We start from the raw sequence: 22049 nt of genomic DNA, 5'->3' as shown, positions 1-22049 counted from the left end.
AAAATGTATTATCACTAATACTTTCTGTTGGTTTCCAGTATTAGACAACATATACAGTTGAAGGCACCCCTTACCAAATTCCATATTTAGATATTAACAAAGTAAATATTGATTGTGGCATTTGTAAAAGTTTGGACACCCTAGTAAATCAGTATTTATTTACACCCCTTTTGCCACAGATCCCAACATGTAAATTCCAGCTAAGAATCTTTCAGTTCTTGTTGTAGGGATTTTTGCTTGCTCTTCTTGGGTGCTTTGAATGTTTAACATTAACACATGGATTTTAAGTCAGGGTACTGTGTGTTTTGATACTTTGATACACTTTGATGCTTAGCATATCATACTCCATTTTAGAAATGTATCTCTTTTGTAACAGCAACCAGCAAGGCTTGAACATCCCATAATAGTTGTTTTTCCCAAATAGTACCCTTGCACAGCTTGCACCTGACGAAATAAAAGCCTTGAAAAACAACTTCATCTTATCTATGCAATAACGCCTTTTCTACTCCTTGTGTCCTCCTTTAAATTCCTGTCCCGTATTAGCCATCTTTGAAGGCCATCCTTGAAGATAATGAGGTTCTACTCCATCTTTATTTTATAATGATCCTTTTGTCTCTGCGCGTATACAAGGGGTATAAATTCTATGATCACGTAAGAATAAACTGTACAAGTCTGAACTTCCATTGGAGTTGTGTCGTTCTTGTCCCCATATACGTCTTTGTCCTGGTAGGAGGGCTCCCACGGATTACTAAATCTAAGATCGGCGGTCAGGAACCTTACACTGTGAGGGCCATTCCAGAACTTTCAGCAATTCTCAAGTAGCTCATGGTGGCTTTGATGACTTTTCCATGCAGATCATGTTTGTTCAAGCAATGCTGCACTGTAAAAATGGTGCAACACCCCTCCTGTGCCAGCCAAACCTTCCTGCAGTTCCTCTGTAGTCATATGAGGGTTGGAAGCACTTGTTTTGGGGTGTCAGAGATATTATTCAGCTCTATAACTGTCAACAGTTAACATCTCCAAATGGTTATTAAGGCCTAAGTAGGTAATTATGGTCAGGGACCTGGCAAAACAGTGGTCAGTGGACAAGTGGAAAGGTGTTCAAAGGTTTTCACATGCAACAATTACAATTTTCTATGTTCTCATGATTTTACAACATTGTGCATTTTTAACACACTAATTCCTGCAGTAGGTGTTGTATCTTTATAACGGTAGTTCACCAGTACTGCCCTGCCAACATTTCTTTTGGTATAATATGCCCCATAATCTAAATTGGGGTACTAGATTGTAAAGTACATTCTCTAATGTTCATGTTATATTATTGTTTATATCTGTTGTACTCTACTGACCTTAGTTATAAGACCTGTATTAGTGATCTAAATTGATTAGTGATTCTAAATTGATTCTATATTTATAATATCTTGATGGCATTGCTAACAGGTAATAGTAAATTTGTATCAGTTTGTTAACTTGTCTAACTTAACTAATATTAAGGTACCGAAATACTCAATGAAGTAGTGTCATTTGGATTTTTACAGCTTCTGCAGTGATTCCATGCACCTTCAAACTTTTGGTGTGACATTCTATTTTGTTGTTTTCCAAATACATTTGCTTACAAAAAAAAAAGCTTACATACCAGTGGTCCTACTTTTCCTTTCAATCCTGGTGGTCCTGGTAAACCAATTGCACCCTTTAAAAATATGATTATATTTCTTAACATACTAATATTGTACACGTATTATTGTTAGTATTTCTAAATAAAAAGCAAAAAATATCCTGAAAGCACAATTGATAAACTGACTGGAACAGTATTTCTCATAAGCATACATGCTTAAAAAACAAGAAAAAGGAAAAATAACAGCAACATTCTAAATTACAAATTAATTACAAATTTTCAACAGTTTACATCCAGTTTCAACATATTATATCCACCTAATTTATTTCTGAATACTAAATACCCTCCCAATGTAATGCACCTTTACAGTTATGAAAGCAGGTACTGTATATACTCGAGTCTAAGCCAATCCGAATATAAGCGGAGGTACCTAATTTTCCCTAAGAAAACTGGAAAAACCTATTGACTTGAGTATAAGCCTAGGATGGGAAATGCAGCACCTTCTAAGTTTCAATAATCAAAATAAATTCCAATAAAATTAGGATCTATCAATCTTACTGAACAAATACGTGCAGGGAATGAGTATACGAGATGCCAGGCTCCCCCCTATTGCCTCCTCTAGCAGGGTCACCTGGAGAACTAATCACTCATTAATACCTACCTTGCTCCTCAACCTGTCTATCAAAAGGAGCACATCATAAACTGAGTTTATGTGAGTTTTACTTTAAGGAGCTCCCCCTCCCTTCCTCACTCACTTGCTCGCTCCTTGCCTCATCAACTAAATAGCATGTAGGCTTGATGGTTCTGTTGCCTGCCTGCCTGCTCCAAAGAGCTCTCCCCACTCGCCACACAAAGAGATAAATAGCAGGCCAGTTTGAGCTTTCCCGTGCATGCCTGCTCTCCCCTCCCCCATCCCCATTGCACACATAGACACCGGAGCTGAAGCAGGGAGCCTGTGACGTCACGCCGGGGGGGCGGAGCAAGGAGTCAGGAAGAAGCGGCACACAGAAGAGCGCGCAGGGAATCAGGTAGCAGAGGGACTCGAGTATAAGGCGAGAGTTAATTTTTCAGCACATTTTGGGTGCTGAAAAACTCGGCTTATACTTGAGTATATACGGTAATTGCTGTGTGATTTCAAAATCGTATTTCAGTAGGTAGTGTATATTATTTGTGTATGAACACATTACAGATAGTTATCTTTGGCTTTTAAAAATCACTTAATGAGGCTTATTTATCAAAATTTTTTTTTTTTAGTGGTTTTTTTCAAAACTTTTTTCAAGACTTTTTGCTTATTTATTAAAAATTTGTGAAGAAAAAACTCAAATTCTGATTCTACTGATCATTTTCAGAGGGTTGACTTCTACATGAACTTGCACTTAATGTTAAAGATTTCAGTTTTGGAAGCCAATTTGAATTCATGAGTTGAATTGAAAAAACTGAAAAAAAATGATTTGCAGCCAAAATTCTAATTCAAACATTAATAAATCTTCCCCATAGTATTTAAAAAAATTCCTTTGAATATGAATATAAGAAAGGTATATATTTCTGTTTCTATACTATAAAATAATAATGAATCATTACATTTAAATGTATATCTCAATTACACAATCTAAGAATGCATAACTGCAACTGCAGCAAGCTGCTTAAAGGAAAACTATACCCCTAAACAATGTAGGTCTCTATAAATATACTGTATATTGCATAAAGCAGCTCATATGTAAAACCCTGCTTCATCTAAATAAACCATTTTCATAAAAATATATTTTTAGTAGTATGTGCTATTGGGTGCTCCTAAAAAGCAAATTGCAATTTCAAGAGTTACGGGCCGCCTCCTGGGGTCATAGGATTTACAGTGCACACAAACAAGCCAAGGCACACATACATGCTAGGCCCCATCAGCCAATTAATGGGCAGAGTTCTGCCTTTTGCTTCCACATTTCTTCCTGTTACAGTTAGATCTGCATTATTTCTGGTCATGTGATCTCTGAGGGAGCACACAGCCCATCACTAAATGGTAGCTCAAGGGAAAGGATGTAAAAGGGCAATATTTACTGATATATATATATTCCAGTTTGGTGAGATTATTTAATAGGTCACTTAACATAATATCAACTATCTGTTGATTAAGTATTCATTCTGGGGTATAGTTTTCCTTTAAGAGTTTCTTTGGTGCATAAGGTTAAATCATTTCATTTGAATTTTACTAGGATCTGAACAATTTGTGTTTTATGTGACATTGTGAACAATATTTCCTGCAGTTTTTTATTATTATTAATTATTATTTCATTATTATAAACGTTATTGAAGTTTTTACAGATAAATAACAAATATGTTGATAGGCAGGCTTTGGACATTCTATCATGCCATCAGGAACAAATAATGGATAAAAGAAATGGAAAATAAATAATAAAATGGATTAACAAATACATGAAGCAGCTGTGTGTTCATTTGCAGTGAAATCAGAGACAGAGGGGAGGAAAGAAATGGGAAGGTACCTTTGTGGGTTACTACACTGTCTGTTAATCAACATGTGAAGGTAGAGTGGAATTTTTGAAAAAAAAAATTCTACTATTCCTTTGGAGCACCTATTTAGAGGTAAGATACTGAAAACTAACTAAGTTATAAGCTTCCTTGGGAAGCTTCACCAAACATTCAGGGGGGCCTTTATCACCAATCAGATTTTCATGGTTTTAGTGTTTTATGAAACCATGACTAAACTCATTTCCACATAATGTCTAGTCATTTATTAAAAAATCCAAATTGAAAAAGCACAAACTTAAAAATAACTTTTTTGTACTGTTGCACAAATGCAAGCATCAAAAAACCCCAGAAAACCTCTAAAACCATGAAGGAAAGAAAGATCTTCCAGTTGTAAAAACCTGCCACTGACTGCTACATCACAGCTTTTAGATGGCATATTTCTTCTTTCAAATTTGCAGTTTTGCCGCATAATGTAACAAAAATCAAAATTTTTTGACACAACAAAAACAAATGAATGAAAGTAAATGACCCCTTTAAAGTTGAGTCAATCAGCATTCAAAACATGGCACGCACAAAGCTGTGTGTGACAGTGAGTACTGAGTTTAGAGTAGCAATAATCTTTTAACCTTTGTGCATAAACCAAATGTTTAAATAACTCACTGGAACAGTGTAATATCAATTACTAATTAGCCTTAATGATGCAGCAGTGCAGAGTGCATCCTGAGTTGCCGGCGCATGTGCAGTTAAATATTACTGTCAACCGCACATGTGCCAGCAAGCTCTGTGCCGCCAAACTGAAAACCTGAAGAGACAGAAGATGGTGCATGTTAACTCCGCTGTGCTATTGTGCATCTATGGGTCTGCTTTACAAACAGAGGTACATTTAATTTGTAATAGACTCTGTGGGGAGGGAACAGAGCATTGGATATGGGCTTTCTCTAGGGGGGTAGTTCTCCTTTAAAAGTTTATATTTAGTCCAGCTAAGCACTTAGGGCAGTGCTGTCCAACTGGCGGCCCGCGGGCTGCATGCGGCCCGCGACCCCCCTCTGTGTGGCCCCCCACCTGTCTGGCTGCTTTGATGGCTTACTCTTGTGTAAGCTTTAAATGGTATCAGTACTGTGATTAACTGCCCCCCCCTGCATGGTTCTCACCTCAGATTTAGGCTGTAATCAGGCTGTATTGTTTAAAAATGTAATCCCCTGTGTTGTTCGACCTTTTAATCTCTGCATTGTTTACCCCCTGCAGTGTTCACACCTCAGGCTCAGGCTGTAATCACCCATATTGTTCCCCTGTTCACACTTCAGGAGCAGTAGAAACCCACAAATAATCCCTGCACACTACAAAAAGAACTGAGGTGGTACTGCAATTAAAAAGTTTTTTAATATATAGTTATTGTGCAGACTGTAGGAGCAGTGCCAGCATTGTGTCACTGTAGGCTGCCTGTGTGTGCCATACACACAGGCATCATAGGGCAAGCAGAGTATGGCACACACAGGCAGGGAAGGGAAGGCAGAGTATGGCACACACAGGCAGGGTAGGGAAGGCAGAGTATGGCACACACAGGCAGGGTAGGGGAGGCAGAGTATGGCAGGTTTTTGCTGTACTACAACCATTAATATGGGTATGGTCATGTGATAACACGGGTGTGGTTTCAAGTGGGTGTGGTTTCAAAAAGGGGAGTGGTCAAAACTGGCTTCCATTATCGGCCCTCCACCACGTAGGTCGGAAAAATTCCGGCCCTCGGTACAACAGAAGTTGGACAGCACTGACTTAGGGTATTTTCAATCTAAAACCTGTGTAAAGTGCTGGGATTCAGCCAAGTCCCAAACTGTTTCCACTACTAAATGTCCTATTTAGTAACTTTGCTAAAAGCCTGTGCAAAATAATATGTAAAACAATAAGCAAATGGATATTTCTGACAATGAAAGATCATGGCATATAAATGCTTACCATAACTGAAGAAAGGTTACTTTAGTATGTTCATACACTGAAGTTTATCCCTTTCTCCCAAACAGTATGCTATGTTACTGAGTATTATACAATGGTTTAAGCAGAAATAAAATGTATTCATTGTTATCACATACCTTATCTCCTGGATATCCTGTCTCTCCTGGTTCTCCTGAAAAGCCTGGTTGCCCCTAAACAGCACATCATTACATACAGACACAGAGAACTTTAAACATTAAATGATGCATCAGAATACAAAAATCAGGTTCAAAGTTTTGTTGACCTTAAACACAGTTCCCAAGAGGAATTAACAGATTTTACAAAGCTATTTTTAAATCAAGAACATACAGATGTTAACTACTCTGTAAAAATTCTTATCTACCTTTATTGTTAGGATTTAACATGCTCAATTTTCTTAACAAATATTTCACTGTGAAAATGGAAATATTTAGATCACCTTATCACCTTTCATTCCAGGCTGGCCCATGTTTCCAGGAGGACCCTGTGTAGGAAACAAATTATTCTGTACTTTTTATCTCATTGTACACAAAACGATATACATCAGATTTGACAATATTTTACCATACCTGAGGACCAGGAATTCCTGGAGGCCCAGCTGGTCCGGCTGGCCCAATATCACCCTAAAAAATGGTAGAATTTATAAAATATGCAAATAAGTATTTTTTCTTTGCACTGCTATAGTAAATATAAAATGTAGTATTAGCTTGAGCTTTAAAACAAACAACTGTTATACAATCAACTATATATGCAGGCAGCAAAAGCAGCTCTCCATATTACATCACTGTCTATTTCAGTGATTGCTTTCATAATGCACTATCCTGCTTTTGTGTTTTTGTATACATACCCAGGTTTAAAAGCATATACAGTATCTCTGGCAGCAGCTACTTAAAAACTCTTGATTAAGAATAAAATGAAAAGCTTAGTTTAGCCATGAGTGCTGTAAATGCAAGCTGGGTATCCTTACTCTTTGTAGTGTTAAGTGTGTAGTGTGTTAAGAACACAATTTCCATTCAGGGCTGTTGTCACTATTTAGGCAAGACAAAAAAAAATATCTGAAAACCATGCCATGCTTAGCCTGGCTAAGACAAGTCAGAATGTTCAGAAAGTATTTTTAATGAACAACTGAAAATAAAACCAATATTTTTTTTACAATGTGGCATTTAAGACAAGATTAAAAAGTGTAGTATTCTAGCAATCTCTTTAAATACACAGTAATTAATACAGAGAAGCCCTCTGATGGGATGCTAGCAGTATCAGATAGCCTTTGATTGTTGCCTGACCTCTGGCATATAATAACAATAAGAAGACCATAAAAGTTGACATATTCAAACATTCCTGACCCCATTAATCAATGGAGTATGAAATGTCCTATCCATATTTCTTTTAGAAAGGGCTGGCATGCCAGGAGTTAGTGGTGTAATGCAGGTGAATTCACTAGCCAGCAACTGGTGTTGTTCTATTTGTAGATCAATCTGTACATCTGCCTTTTCTTAAGATGACTGGCCACATGTGATGCCATCCCTGAAATGAATCCTATATATTATCTCTGACAACAGAGCAGGTGGAAGTTCACACCTCACACATTCACTAAACCTTATGGTTAGGCATCTGATTAGGTACCAACAAAATTAAATAAAGGGGACAAAGCTGTATGCTGGCTTTTGATTCTGTGTCCCTTTAACAAATGAGCTTTTGTTAAAGGGCTGGTATATGGGTGCTTTAATACACACACTTTAAATTCTAAGAACCAGTGAATTTCGTTTCTCTTTACCTCATTGGGCAGTGTTTAGAGCTATACTGAAATATTTTGAAGTGCTTTAAGAATGCCAATATATACATATTGATTCCTAATTTGATGCTAATTTCGGTTAGTGTCCTGTTTAACTAATTATTCACTACTTATCGGTAGTAATACATTTGGCCCCATACTTTTTAATAGATAACAAGGCTAAACATCAACAGTCTGAGTCAACCTCACTCAAATATAGGTGTCATGGGAAGGTCATATTCCATTTCAATAAAATAATCCAAAATGTTAAAATATATATTTTTTCTCTGTGATAACAAAACAGTACCTTGTACTTGATCCAAACTAAGATATAAGTAATTATAATTGGTTGCAAAACTATCGGATTATTTACTATTGAAATTATTTTTTAAAGTATGGAGATCCAAATTACAGAAAGACCCCTTGTCTGCAAAACCCCAGGTCCCATAACTGTAGTATTATAGAAGTATTTTTCAAGTCCTGAGAAGGTCTGGCTCTAATATTAGATTATATTTTTATAGCAGCAGCTTGCATTTATTCCCCAACAGCCCATTCATTTTCAGTAGCAGAAAAACTGTAGTTTATGCACATCAATAAATCAAAGTGCTCTTTCCAAATCCCACTCATGCTTCTATTACATATTCAACAGGGAAGCTTGATTTAGCTAAGCAAATCATATTCTTTGTCTAAGGATTACCAGAATGTTCCATGATGATTTTATATCAAATGTGAAAGCAAGTCCAAAATGACAAGCTAAATGCCAATTGGAACAATTCCACCTTCACAGAAAAATAAAGAAAACATTCTCAACAGATTCTCTTGGGAGATCTACCCACTTAAATAGTAGTAAGGCTTACTATAACTAAACATATATTTTATCAGTATGTGTCTACAGTTAAAACTATGTTCATTTTATGTAAATTACCCAACATTAAAAAACAGTACAGTAGCTATGTTGGCACTATGTACAGATACATTTTTTTATAAAAAATGCAAATATCACATAGCATAGAGGAGTGAGTTCTCTGAACCACAATAAACTAGCCCCTATATAGGCTATTAATGTTGGGGATGTTGATCATTTTAACCAAACTATCAGGAACATTAGTACGTATATGGGCCTAAAACTCACATCCGAATCAGCTTAATGGTTTAATGGTTTCAAATTGGACATGCAACAAAATCTTATTCCAAGATTATCTATTTTGCCCAAGTTTTTCTGACCCATTTATCTGCTCTTTTTCCAGCTGCAAAAAGCTAGCTGGAAGGTCAGCTAATTTGTCCCTTCATATGAGAGATATAATTATGGATAGATGCGGAACATTGCCTTTCTGACTTTTATCTATATTGGATTATCAAATTTCGCTGAGCCCAGTAGCTTGCAATATTAAACATCATAAAGAAAAAATTTATGTTTTTAAAGATCTATTGAAATCCAATGGGCTCACAGATGGTTTGTCCCAATGTGGGACAAATTGGCCAGTATGAAAATCAGAAACTTTTCTCACTACGTTTATGAATCAGACACAATTGTGCTGAACAATTTCTTAGTCTGCATGACAGTATTGGGCTGAAAGAAATATATAAAACATCTGATTGGTTGCTGTTGGTCAAAAGCCTTTGAGCAAACAATGTTCTAGTTATTACCACTACAGAGTGGACACAGAGTTATTTTCTTAGAATACAAAGTAAACATACCAACCAGCAGTATTAGGGACTAACACATATTCATAGATATGGAATGTATAATTACTCTAAGTCCAGGAAATCCAGAGGGTCCGACACCACCAACGGTTCCCTAAAAATAACAGAAACATTAAATTAAACAATGCAGTTCATATTATTTTATTATAACAATGAAACTTAATTTATACAGGTATAAGATCTCTTATTCAGATGCAATATCCAGATAGCTCTGAATTATGGGAAGGCCTTAGTATCCATTTTAAGCTAATAATTTTTTTCTTTTTTAAATTAATTCAATATTAATTAAAGACTACGGTCAGTTTCACCACAGGACACTTAACCTACCAGTATGTTCTAGAGAACAGCATGGTATTGCAAGATAAAGTAGATGAAGAACAATATTACAGCTTGCATTGTTTACACTACTCTGAAACCTGAGCTAGATGAAGGGCTAAGCAAATATACATGTGCAACATAAAAAAATCTGCATTTAACAATAACTTTGTAGCACTGTTCACAGGCTACATTACCAAATTTTAATTGCACACAGTGCTTTTCAAGGAACTGCTTAAAGACAGTGCACTTGTTTCATGTTTTATTCATTTTCAACTGAAAAAACATATAACCTTTTTTGTTGTGGTTTATGATTTGCTAAATATCTTTGGTGATTACAAAACTTATTTTAAATAAGCCCCTTACACGTGGGGGGCCCATTTACTAACCATCTGATTTTTTTTTTCTCGATTTCGATTCTTAGCATTAAAAGTCACAGAAAAAAGAATTGTGATTTTTTCGAGATTTACTATGCGTCCTAATGGCTAAAAATCAGAATCCGACAATTATAACGTACAGTGTTTTCATATTGGATTTCTGAAGTAAATGTCAGACATTCCAGGAAATTAGTTTAGTCAAATTTTAAGTTACGTTTTTAACGTATTTTAACGTTATTTTAAGGTCATTTTAATGTGCCGCACCTAGGCTTTTCAAAATAACACTAGTGATAGGACAGGAGCATAGGGTCCAAAATGCAAACACATAATTCCTTCAACAGAATTAATGTAACTGTTTATTTAGACAAATGTGTTTATACTTAAGGGCAGATTTATCAAAATGTACGTTTAGCGCTTAATACATAAAAAATCACCCATGTTCTATTCATTCCTATGGCATTTTTAGAAGCGTATTTATGAAATGGTGAGTTATAACTTTCACCCATTGATAAATACACCTCTAAAAATCCCATAGGAATGAATGGAATGTGGGGGAGTTTTTATGTATTAAGCGCTAAACGTACATTTTGATAAATCTGCCCCTAAGGCTGGATCAGACAGTTAGTATTTTTATATAAGAAATATTTTAAATTGTTATTTAAATGTACCAACTCTCTAATTTTGTATGCCAAAAATATGCAACTAGAAAACTTTGGTAAATAAGAACTTCCTACATCCAATTGGCTATGTTGTCAGAGGATGCCAATTCTTAATTGATAAAATCTGAATCAAATGGTTAATACTGGAGTGTTCTGATTTAACAAAAAGTGTGGGCACAGTGTCCCTTGTCCTGTGTTGTGTTAAAGGGATACTGTCATGATTTTTATGGTATACTTTTTATTTATAAATTACACTGTTTACAAATAATTCACTCTACCATTTATAATGTTATTCCTAAACCAGCAATTGTATTTAAGTAATATTGGTGTGTAGGCAGCCATCTCAAAGAGCCACCGCTGCACATTAGAACTGCTTTCAGACAACCTATTGTTTCTCATACTCCCATGTAACTGAAGGAGTCGCAAACCAGACTTGGATTTCTTACTATTGAGTGCTATTCTGATATCTACTGGGAGCTGCTATCTTGCTACCTTCCCATTGTTCTGCTGATTGGCTGCTGGGAAGGGAGTGATATCACTCCAACTTGCAGCTCAGCAGTAAAGTGTGACTGAAGTTTATCAGAGCACAGGTCACATGGCTGTGGCGCCCTTGGAAATGAAGAATATGGCTAGCCCCATGTGAAATTTCAAAATTAAATATAAAAAAATCTGTTTGTGTTTCTGCATAGATTTCAATGGAGGATTCTGTTGGAGAAGCTCTATTAACTGATGTTTTCCCATGACAGTATTCCTTGAAATTCTGTGCACTTTTTCATTTCTATCGTGTTCCCATCCTCTGCCTACCTCTTATTTTACTTCCCCCTTCTTTTCTTATTTACTTCACTAAACAGGGTAGGCAAATTCTTTTCTTAGTCTTTAAAGTTGCAGTGTTTCTTGCTTAATTTTGTACTGCATTTGAAATTCACTAACAAGAACCTTACAATAAAAAAAAATCCTGAGCATAATACTTACAGGGCTTCCATCTGCACCTGGAGGGCCTCTGTCACCAAATTCTCCTGGAAATCCCTTTCATAAAATGAAAACAGACATAACATTACAAATGAGATTCTGCAAAGTGCAACAAACCCAATAAATACAGTTTACTTAAAACTTATTTGTAATAGCTGAGCTAAGGCTCAGAATTGTGCTGCATAATTTTGCATTTAACAAGATATGATCATTTAAAGCTTGTCAAAAATGTAAATTTCTTGTTTTTTATGTATATTTTTTGTTGCAAAAGGACAGTTAAAATACCTTCACCATGAAAACAATTAAAATTATTCTTGTCAAGTCTGCAGCAGTGTCAGGCTACAATGAAGCTGTGCTAAAATATACAATGAACTAAGATTAACCTTCAGTAGTCTTGCAACTCTTTGCCTCTTGACAAGTTGCCTTTATTCCTGACTGTTCCTAACTTGAGTGATTTTCCAACACTGGGGGCACTTTCCATTGAACAATAAAATGCTATTTGTGAACTGTCAAGTTGAATATTTCATATATTGCTTAATGAAAATACCTATAATGCAATTAAATAAAAATATTGTTTTTTCAACTCAATTTTGGGGGGTAATTTTTGTCACCCAAGGCATACTGAAGGATTCAGAGCAGTTTGATATTTTCCATATTTGTCAAACACTTCCTGCCAGGAACATTTTCCTGATAGTCAAGACAATTACTAAAAAAAATTGTATATTTATCAATCCTGATGCCTGGGTCAAGTTTACAGAATGTGTTGTTGAACCTGGAAGTGTAAGTAATGTATTACCTAGCTGTGACTATTGTAACCACTTGGTAAAATTAACCAACCTCGATGAATCACCCCCTTTAAAAAGTAATTACAGTAGCACTTTACCAGTAATACAGAAGCAGTATGGCACAAACAAATATGTCCTATTCTTAACCAAATGTATATTATGTTTCGATGTGGGCCAAATGACAAGTTTGAAAGAAATATGTCTGCATTGAGCTGACATTCCGATGTGTTGATACAATAGGTCAATGAAATCGAAAATTCTAAGCATGCACTTTATTCAGAACTGACAACCTAAATAAGCCGAGTAACCCTAAACTCCTGTGATTGCTTGGAACAGCCAAATCTTCCTTTTTTACTGCTGTTGGGTATACAATGGACAGATTCATCAGATCTATAAAATAAGCAAGCATGCAGGAAACCATTTAGGAATTTACTTGGCCTTTAACATCAATGTTCAACCAAAAGATCAAATAAATGTACTAAATATGATTCAGTACCACAATGGAAACTTTGTTCCTAATGAATATATGTATAATTATGTATTTCATTTTTTTTTTTTTTTTTTAAATCTGCTAATGTTATATCTAAGTTTATATTTGTGTGGCAGACAATCATACAATTCTGACTTTTACATAATAGTTGTAACCCATATTTATATAATGTTCCATTTCATTATTCACAGTTCATTAACCCTGCCAAAATATCATCACCTAAATGCGGGGGATTCCACAATATGCACTGAATTTACATAGAAGAACAAAAAGCTGGGTTTATTCATGTAAATATTCTATCTGTTCATATGGAAAAAATGTCAGAAATGTTTTGCTTCTCAACAAATATCATTTTTTCCCATATCGTGTCACAAGTTGAAAATGTGCTTGACATTTTCCTATCCCATAAGCATGAAATGAAGCTGATAAACTCATCAACAATGAAGCTGAGAAGATATCTAATCGTTTAACAATAATTTACAGCTGAAATAGTAACACAACCTGTAAATTATTTTAGGATAGATCATTAAACATAAATCAAATGTATTCCAGAGTTAAGTACATTATGCTAAGCGATGTTAGGAGCAAAAATTTCAATACAAGAAAAATAGGAAGTCTCAAAAAACTATATTTCTCTTTTTGCCTAAACTGAGTTATTAAAAACATTACATAGTTACATAGTTAAGTTGGGTTTAAAAAAGACCATCAAGTTCAATCCTTCCAAGCAAACCCCAGCGAACACATAGACCCATACCGATCTATCTATACACTCACATACATAAACCATAGATACCAACATCAATAGTAACTGTAGATTTTAGTATCACAATAGCCTTTGATATTATGCTTGTTTAAGAGATCATCCAAAATGAAATGATGCAGAAAAAGAGATGTTTTGAAAGCATTTTACCTTCTAAAACTGTCATTATATGAGAGCTGCATAGACAACCTTTCAACTCAAAAGCCAGAGTGAAATGAAAGATGGGCGTGTCTCTTCAGTCTCCCACAGGAAGTGGTCACAGCACCACTGTGACTGACAAGCTTACGCAACAGTAGCAGGGAAACCCCTCCCAGTTGCCTCCTTCTGTGTCTCTCTGCTCCCTGTGCTGCTGCCAGGGGGGGGGGGGGGGGGACACGACTGCCTGTGACATCGCAAAGCCTCATAGTTTAAATCCTCCATCCCCTTTCAGTTACGTTTCTCGTCTCTGCGCTCTCTCCAGTTTATTAATATCCTTCTTAAGGACTGGAGCTCAAAAGTTGTAAGCTAAAAAGTTAAGTTGTATTTAGTGCAGTAGAATACATATACAGGTATGGGATCTGTTATCAGGAAACCAGTTATCCAGAAAGCTCTAAATTACAGAAACCCCTTCTCCCATAGACTCCACCAGGGTTACTAGTCTTTCATTTTCCTATTACAGGTATTGGACCCCTTATACGGAAACTCATTATCCAGAAAGTTCTGAATTACAGAAAGGCCATCTCCCATAGATTCCGTTTTAATCAAATAATTCACATTTTTAAAAATGGTTTCCTTTTTCTCTCTAATAATAAAACAGTACTTTGTACTTGATCCCAACTAAGATATAATTAATCCTTATTTGAGCCAAAACAATAATAATGGGTTTAATTACTGTTTAAATAATTCTATTAGCAGACTTAAGGTAGGGGATCCAAATTACGGAAAGACCCCTTATCTGGAAAACCCCAGGTCCCGAGCATTCTGGATAATGGGTCCCATACCTGTATTTATTTGTTGATTGTCTGAACAACATTGTGACTGATGTGCAGCCTCTCAGCCTGCACTTAGATGGTGACACTACCTTGCTAATTTTCACAGCACTGAAAAGGCTTGTGAGAAGGATAAAAGGAAATATGCATTTCATGAGGCAGATATGTGTCAGCAAGTTAGATAATTGGGTCAATAACTGTAATGATACTGGACGCTTCTGTCCTTAACTCCTGATTGGTTTCTCCAGCTGTAAATGACTTTCTCCCAATGAAAAATCTTTTGATATCTCTCCAAAGGAATTAACTTTATATATGAAAAATAATGCTACCATAGTCCTTTCAACTGTGGCACCTGATGTCTTACTTCTTTAGCTACCTTAAATAAGCAAAAGTTGCCACCATCTTGCACTTATGTTTCTTGATCCCCATTTCTCAGCTTTGGCTCAGTCATTAAGACCTTGTATATAAGAATGCTCTGTGGTGGGTGATAGCGAGTTGGTGATATACTAACAAGCTGATATAATGGTGATATAATAACAAGCTCCTGGAAATGATGCCCCAAGTGTGATGGAATCTGCTGACCACTCTTTGCCAGGTGTGATCTCCTGAGTTCAGAGAACTGAATCGGTTTGTTAAATGTTGATCCATAAGCATTGTAAAACTAGGATGCCGAGTAGTTCTATTGCAAATGGAGAGGAAGATGACAGTTGATCTCATAACCCATACTGTCGTGATTTTTATGGTATACCTTTATTTCTAAATGATTTGTAAATTACAATGTTTACATAGCAAATAATTCACTCTACCATTTAAAATGGTATTTTTTAGTTTAATATTGGTGTTTTCAGAAAGAGCCAGCGCTACACATTAGAACTGCTTTCAGGTAACCTATTGTTTCTTTTACTCCCATGTAACTGCAGGAGTCCCAAGCTGGACTTGGATTTCTTTCTATTGACTGCTATTTTGATATCTACTGGGAGCTACTATCTTGCTACCTTCCCATTGTTCTGCTGATCGGCTTCTGGGAGGGGACATTTGGGAAAATGTGTTTAATAGGAAAGAGCAAGTACAATTTAATGATCACTTAACTTTTATTAATAACTGTATTAATCCAAGCACTAAGATCTAAAGCTAGACCTAAAGCTAGAGCTAAAAAATAACTGTGACAAAACTTGTGCAACTTTTCTTCTTGAATGCTAGCTTATTTAAGAAAAAAGCCCAACAGAATATTCCAACGTGCATTTTTTTGTCTCAGAAAAAAAGTTGCACACAGGCGAGAATCATATTGCTCCATTTATTTCCAATGAGGCTAAAAAAATTAAATATTTTAATAACTGGGAAAATAAATAAATAAAGTTGTTAAAGACAATTCTCAATGACTTCTGTTGATCCTCACTAGCTTTTACTTGCTGTTTTTTTCTGGCATCTTTTCGAGGATTTTTCTTTAATGGTTCTTATGAATATTCTTGAGTATAGTCAAATTCGTTTTTTTTTTCTCACTATGTCTATTCTCGTATTGTAAAAAAAAAAACATAGACTCAAATTTTAATAAATCAGCCCCTTAATGTAATTCTTTAACTAAAAATTTGAAATAATTGTACCACAAGGTAATGAAGTCTTGAGAAAATGGCAAATATAAAAATAAAATGTATAAGGGTTTGTGCTATTTTTTTAGTAAGAAAGTTTGACCTTACTCTATTTCAGTTACTAATCTATATGGTAACATACAAACCTTCGATGTATGTGCTCCTTATGCAGCAAATAGCTTTGGAGACATATATGAAGCTACAACACTGAAATGTAATATGAATAAAGACACAAACTTAGGGTCAGATTAGCAAAATGTAATTTAGAGATTAATACATAAAAACTCACCCACATTCTGTTTATTCCTATGGGATTTAGAATGTATTTATCAATGGATGAAATCAGGGTTGGAACTAGGGGTAGGCAGAAGTGGCACCTGACTATGGCACAACGGTGGGGGGGCGCCAGGCAGGTACCTCTTCTTTCACCTACCCCTGGTTCCGGGGCTTTTCCCCCCAGCGCATCACCCCCCTCCAGCAGCACCGGCAACCCCGCCCCACATGCACGTGCATGGCCAGCTTGGTCCGGCACTAGTTAGAGTTCACCATTTGATAAATACACTTCTAAAAATCCCGTAGGAATCAAAGTACACAGGTGAGTTTTTTTTTAAGCTCCACACTCACATTTTGATAAATCTGCATTATATGTACACAAAGTGACTACCTGATCATTGGTGAGCGGAGCCTCAACAGGATCACAGAGTTCAAAGGATTTGCTCCACCTGTGTCATCTTTTGCACAGATGCCCACCAACTAATTCTAGGCTTTAAAGTAGAACATCAGCATCCTGCCCTATCATGATTTGCTCAGTGGCTGTACACTGGTGTAATGTGCACGTGCAAGTGCTGATTGACAGAAAAAGAGCCTAAGGCATACTTGGCCCTTTACTTTTTACAATTACAAGTGATGTCATATTGAAATGCCCATGTGTTTTTGAAAACTGAGTAGCTCATACAAAAATAAATTAAAAACACAGTAAAACTAAAGTCTAGCCAGCGAAGATATGTTTCCCAGGGCAGCATCTATAAAATGAGTCTAAGAGGTACTTTATAGAAATCTCTGTTCCATTTCATCTGGCTTTATAGCTTATGGGTAGTGTGATGTTTGGGGTTTATTGCTTATTTTACAGCACTGCTTAAGTAATCACAAAAGGTAAACAGAATAGTTTGAAAAAAAAATAGCCATAGAAGAATTTGAATATCTAGTTTTATGATCTAGTAATCCAATATTACATTACATAAAAAGGCATTTATGTCTCCTAAATTTGTTTATATCAAAGGAAATAAAGGTGACCATCTTTTATACTAATGGCTGAATACATACAGGGGTACATTTACTAAAACTGTAAAATTTCTCATTTTTTTATTTTTAAACTTATTTCCACAAATGTCTAACACTTCCTTGAAATTTACTTAAAGTCTGAACTGAAAAAAGACGCAAAACTCTAAATTCTTCAAATTGTCGGCCCTAAACCTCTACTTTTTCAAACTGTTGCACAAAAAAACAGCATCAAAAATCCAAAATCTCAAAACAAAAGAATGATCCTCCAGGGAAGGAAAGGGACATCTGCCATTGACATCTACATCATTTTAGCAAGTTTCAGCTTGCAAATTGTTGAATTCGGGTTTTTAGCCGTTTTGTTGCATAGTAAGGGGCTGATTTATCAACACTGGCGGGCGATTTTTTTTCAAATTCAAATTCGAATTAGGTTTCAAAAGCTTGAATGTCTGGTATTTACTGAGTGCAAAAAAAACCAAACACCCAAATGTAAAAATTCAGCATCTAAAACGTTGCGACTTTCTATAGAAGTCAATGGGAGTTGTCATAGGCAAAGTCAAGCCATTTTCTATAACTCAAATTTTTTGAGTTTTTAAAGTTTGCAAACTTGAAAAATTCAAGATATTCAATATTTTTTTTATTCAAACGAGTTTTCCTTATAAATAAACAAGCATTTGTTATGCAAGTTTATTTGAATTACAAAAACAAACTCAAATTCACAAGCTTGAAAATTGATAAAATTCATAAATAAGCCCGTAAATCTTGAAAAAAAAATTTTTATGCGGTTTTTAGCACAAAAAAATTCAAAGCAAAAAAAAAATGCAAGCGTTCATAAACTTAATGGTAAGCTTTTATGTGATATTTTTAACCAGCATTCCTTATGAAAAGCCTCATTTGCCACAGTGAATGAGCAAAACAAACTTAAACAGTAGAAATCTGTTGTGCTATTGAGCAGCTAATATATGCAGTTCTCATACAACAGCTATTTGGCAAGTTTAGTTTCAGCAAATGCTTGCCAGAAGAAAATTAGATATGAATGTGTAGTGTAAGAATATAAGGCACACATCTGGTACAGCAAGGTAAGCAGCATATTTATGATTTCCATCTGATTTGGCCCAATCCCAATTGGCAATGGGCCATGTGTTGAGGGGTGACATTTCACGTCCAGGTCTCTGATTTTAAGGGACCATCTCTGCTATCTTTCATAACAGACTGCAATAATTTAAAGTGCACATACCCTGTAACAGGCCAGGTTTTACATACATCCTCTACTAAAGTTAGTTTCATTTGTCAAAATTAGTTATTTTACATCTGGGGGCCTGATAAAAACCTCTAAAACCACGAAGCAAAGAAAGATCTTACAGTTGTAAAAAGGATACCTGCCACTAACCTCTACATGATCCACTTACCTTTCATGAATAAATCATGAAAAACATACCGTTAGTACAAAGCCCCCCCCCCCCCAAAATGATTGGTTGTTGTTGTGCAACAGTTTGAGTGACAGGTTTTGTTTATTTTGCTTATAATGCCAGTGGGCAGGGGAAATTGATAAAAGTTGAGTTTTTCAAAAATTTTAATTATTGAGTAAAATTAAGCTTTTGTGCCTTTAACATTCTTTTCCTCAAATAATATTTCTTGCACAAGTTTACTCCATCTCTGTGAGCCCACCTAGCTTAATCGGTGTTTAATTCAGATCAAGTTATAACTTGTCCTGTTTATAAGCCAAGAGACACAATCAGTACACTTAGAAATAAGACACAGAAAAAAATAATGCATTGCTGCTTACCTGCCCACCTTTGGGTCCTTTCTTCCCAGGTGGCCCTGGTACACCCTTAGAAAAAGAAAAATTACAGTGGTCTTGTCAGGTCTTAAACATGACTTTAGCTTCTTTAACTATATATGCAATAATGTTTTATGAGGTTGAAACTGAAGACCTCCTTACTAATACGTTGAACGTGTGAATCATTAAAAACAGTTATTGAACAGAAACTGGTGTTGGCATTTTAAAGGCAAGAATATTTTAGAAATTATTTAAAAGATCATACCCTTTCTCCTTCAGATCCGGGAGGTCCAGGAACCCCTGGTATGCCAATAAAGCCCTTTAAAACAAATACAGAAGTATGTTAGTATAAACAGATATTGTAATGTTATCACAAGTAACTAAAGTACTAGAAGCCCTAACACTTTAAGGAACGGTTAACTATTCTAACAGATATTTTGCTTACAATAAGGAATGAAAACCACATGAAAACAATGTGCAAAATATTTACCAAATGAGAAAAGTTGTCAAAATGTAACATTACTTTAGTAAGATACAACTGTATTTTTTTTTTTACAAAAAAATTATGTGGTTGTTGTTAGCACTCACCTTCAAATGTGTATTGTAGCTGAGGTTTGAAAATAATATGCATATCACTTAATCTTTACAGCACCAAACCATATAATGTGTATAGACATACATAATACTCTGTATTTCAGAAAGGTGCTTTTTACTCCAATAATCACAAAGCATGAATTACTTAGCAAACAAAAACCTCTGCACTCACACTAAGCAGTTAAAACCCACATTTTTAGTGATAAGGTATAGTCCATGGCCTGCTTAATGGTCCCACTGGTACAAAAGTCCCATGATAAAAAAAAGATATCATAAACTCCATGACATCAAAAAGATATTCTCTAAGGGTTCCCCAAAGTTTTTTATTGTTGCCTCACCTACCCTCAATTGACATCATATTGTATGCATATAGAGATCTCCATACTCAAGAAACTATAAGCCGAAACCTGCTTTCTGTGCCTGCATCCAGGCCGAAGTAATGGTCCTTGCTGCTTTCCATCTAACAGCAACACATGTGTTAATTAATTACGGTCTACCCTGGCAGTTTTGTAGGCACAGAAACAGCTATCAAAGCAGTGAAATGTTAATGCCAATGAGCGCATTTTGGCCTGATCTGGCCATTCACATCTGAGCCAAATGGGGCTGACCCCATTAGAATACAACAGAATCATACAGCAGGCCCATTTACCAGCTAGACCATGTTATTGCAAAAATATAATTTATTCTGTCTGTAACACAACAGGGGAATTGGAGAGACAATAGTTAACTCATGAACTTTTCAAAGCGATCTATGACTAGTGTTTTCTTCAATTAATAATGCAGCAAATCATGTTTCCAAATCTGACATCAGCCTTGACAGTTTCTTTTATGCAAATAATGCTCCAGGGAGGAAAATGTCCAAAATTTATTTTCCAGTAGTCTTTTTTACCAATACAAATCAGAAGAGTTGTTTTGGCATTTTTTCAAAATATCTTTTCTAATCTTATTGGAGTTTTTTCTGTTTGTACTTGCATGTCACTTTTTGTGGGTTGTCTCTTTGTAGCTATAATCTAGTTTATTTATTTTTATTGTCATTAATCAACCTTCATAATGTAATAATTCTAAATACCTTTACATGGAAAAATACTTACTCTAACACCTTTAGGGCCCATGATACCTTCTGGTCCAGCTAAACCCTATTAAAAAAAAAAATTTTCTTATTAAACAAATTTCGGTTAATTTTACACTTTTTAACCTATGTTAACAAATATTATAGAAATTATGTATCTACTTGCGACCTTAAAAAATTATTTCTATTAATAAATAAATATAGAAAATACAAAAACCTGAAACCCTAAGGGGGCCATTTACTAACACTCTGAATTTTTTCCCCCCAATTAAGATTTCTTACTGCTAAAAGTTGCAGAAAAAAAGTTGCAAATATCGAGATTTACTGAGCAACAAAACAGCTACAAATCCGAATACGACAATTCACCTGCTAAAAGTTGCCAAGATCATATAGAAGTTGGATGTCCCTTTCCTTCCCTACAGGATCCTACTTTTACTTAGAAACCTTAGAGCAGTGATCCCCAACCAGTGTCTCAGGGGCAACCTGTTGCTCCCCAACCCCTTGGATGTTGCTCTCAGTGCCCCCAAACCAGGTAGTTATTTTTGGATTCCTGACTTGGGGGCAAGTTTTGGTTGAATAAAAACAAGATTTACTACCAAATAAAGCCCCCTGTAAGGTGATAGTGTGCATAGAGGCTCCCTAATAACCAATCTTAGCCGTTTTTTGGCACCTTCATGAACTTTTATGATGCTTGTGTTGCTCTCCAAGTCTTTTTACATTTGACTGTGGCTCACAAGTAAGAAAGGTTGGGGACCCCCGCCTTGGAGGTTTTGGATTTTTGATGCTGATTTTTTGTTCAACTGAATTGGAAAAATAAAAACCTATTGTTATTAAATGGCCCCCTAAGAGTTTTATTTCAGCAAGGACCATACAATGATATTTA

At 35.6% G+C, this 22049-nt stretch overlaps 1 protein-coding gene across 3 annotated transcripts in view; it reads right to left on the bottom strand.

The window, feature by feature from the left end:
- Nucleotides 1-22049, bottom strand: part of col24a1 (collagen, type XXIV, alpha 1) — a 168455-nt gene that overhangs the window by 75103 nt on the left and 71303 nt on the right. For all 3 annotated transcript variants that reach the window (XR_001924334.2, XM_012961425.3, NM_001374790.1), the window contains 9 exon segments: nucleotides 21189-21233; nucleotides 19769-19822; nucleotides 19510-19554; nucleotides 11860-11913; nucleotides 9586-9630; nucleotides 6631-6684; nucleotides 6501-6545; nucleotides 6181-6234; nucleotides 1637-1690 (listed from right to left, as the gene is read on the bottom strand). Coding sequence is in view for 2 of the 3 variants with exons in the window: in XM_012961425.3 (XP_012816879.2) it covers nucleotides 1637-1690; nucleotides 6181-6234; nucleotides 6501-6545; nucleotides 6631-6684; nucleotides 9586-9630; nucleotides 11860-11913; nucleotides 19510-19554; nucleotides 19769-19822; nucleotides 21189-21233 (450 nt within the window). In the remaining variant the exon portion in view is untranslated.

This window comes from Xenopus tropicalis, chromosome 4, assembly GCF_000004195.4.
Source record: "Xenopus tropicalis strain Nigerian chromosome 4, UCB_Xtro_10.0, whole genome shotgun sequence".
In the NCBI taxonomy this organism is placed as follows: Eukaryota; Metazoa; Chordata; class Amphibia; order Anura; family Pipidae; genus Xenopus; species Xenopus tropicalis.
This window is presented reverse-complemented; position numbering and strand designations above follow the sequence as displayed.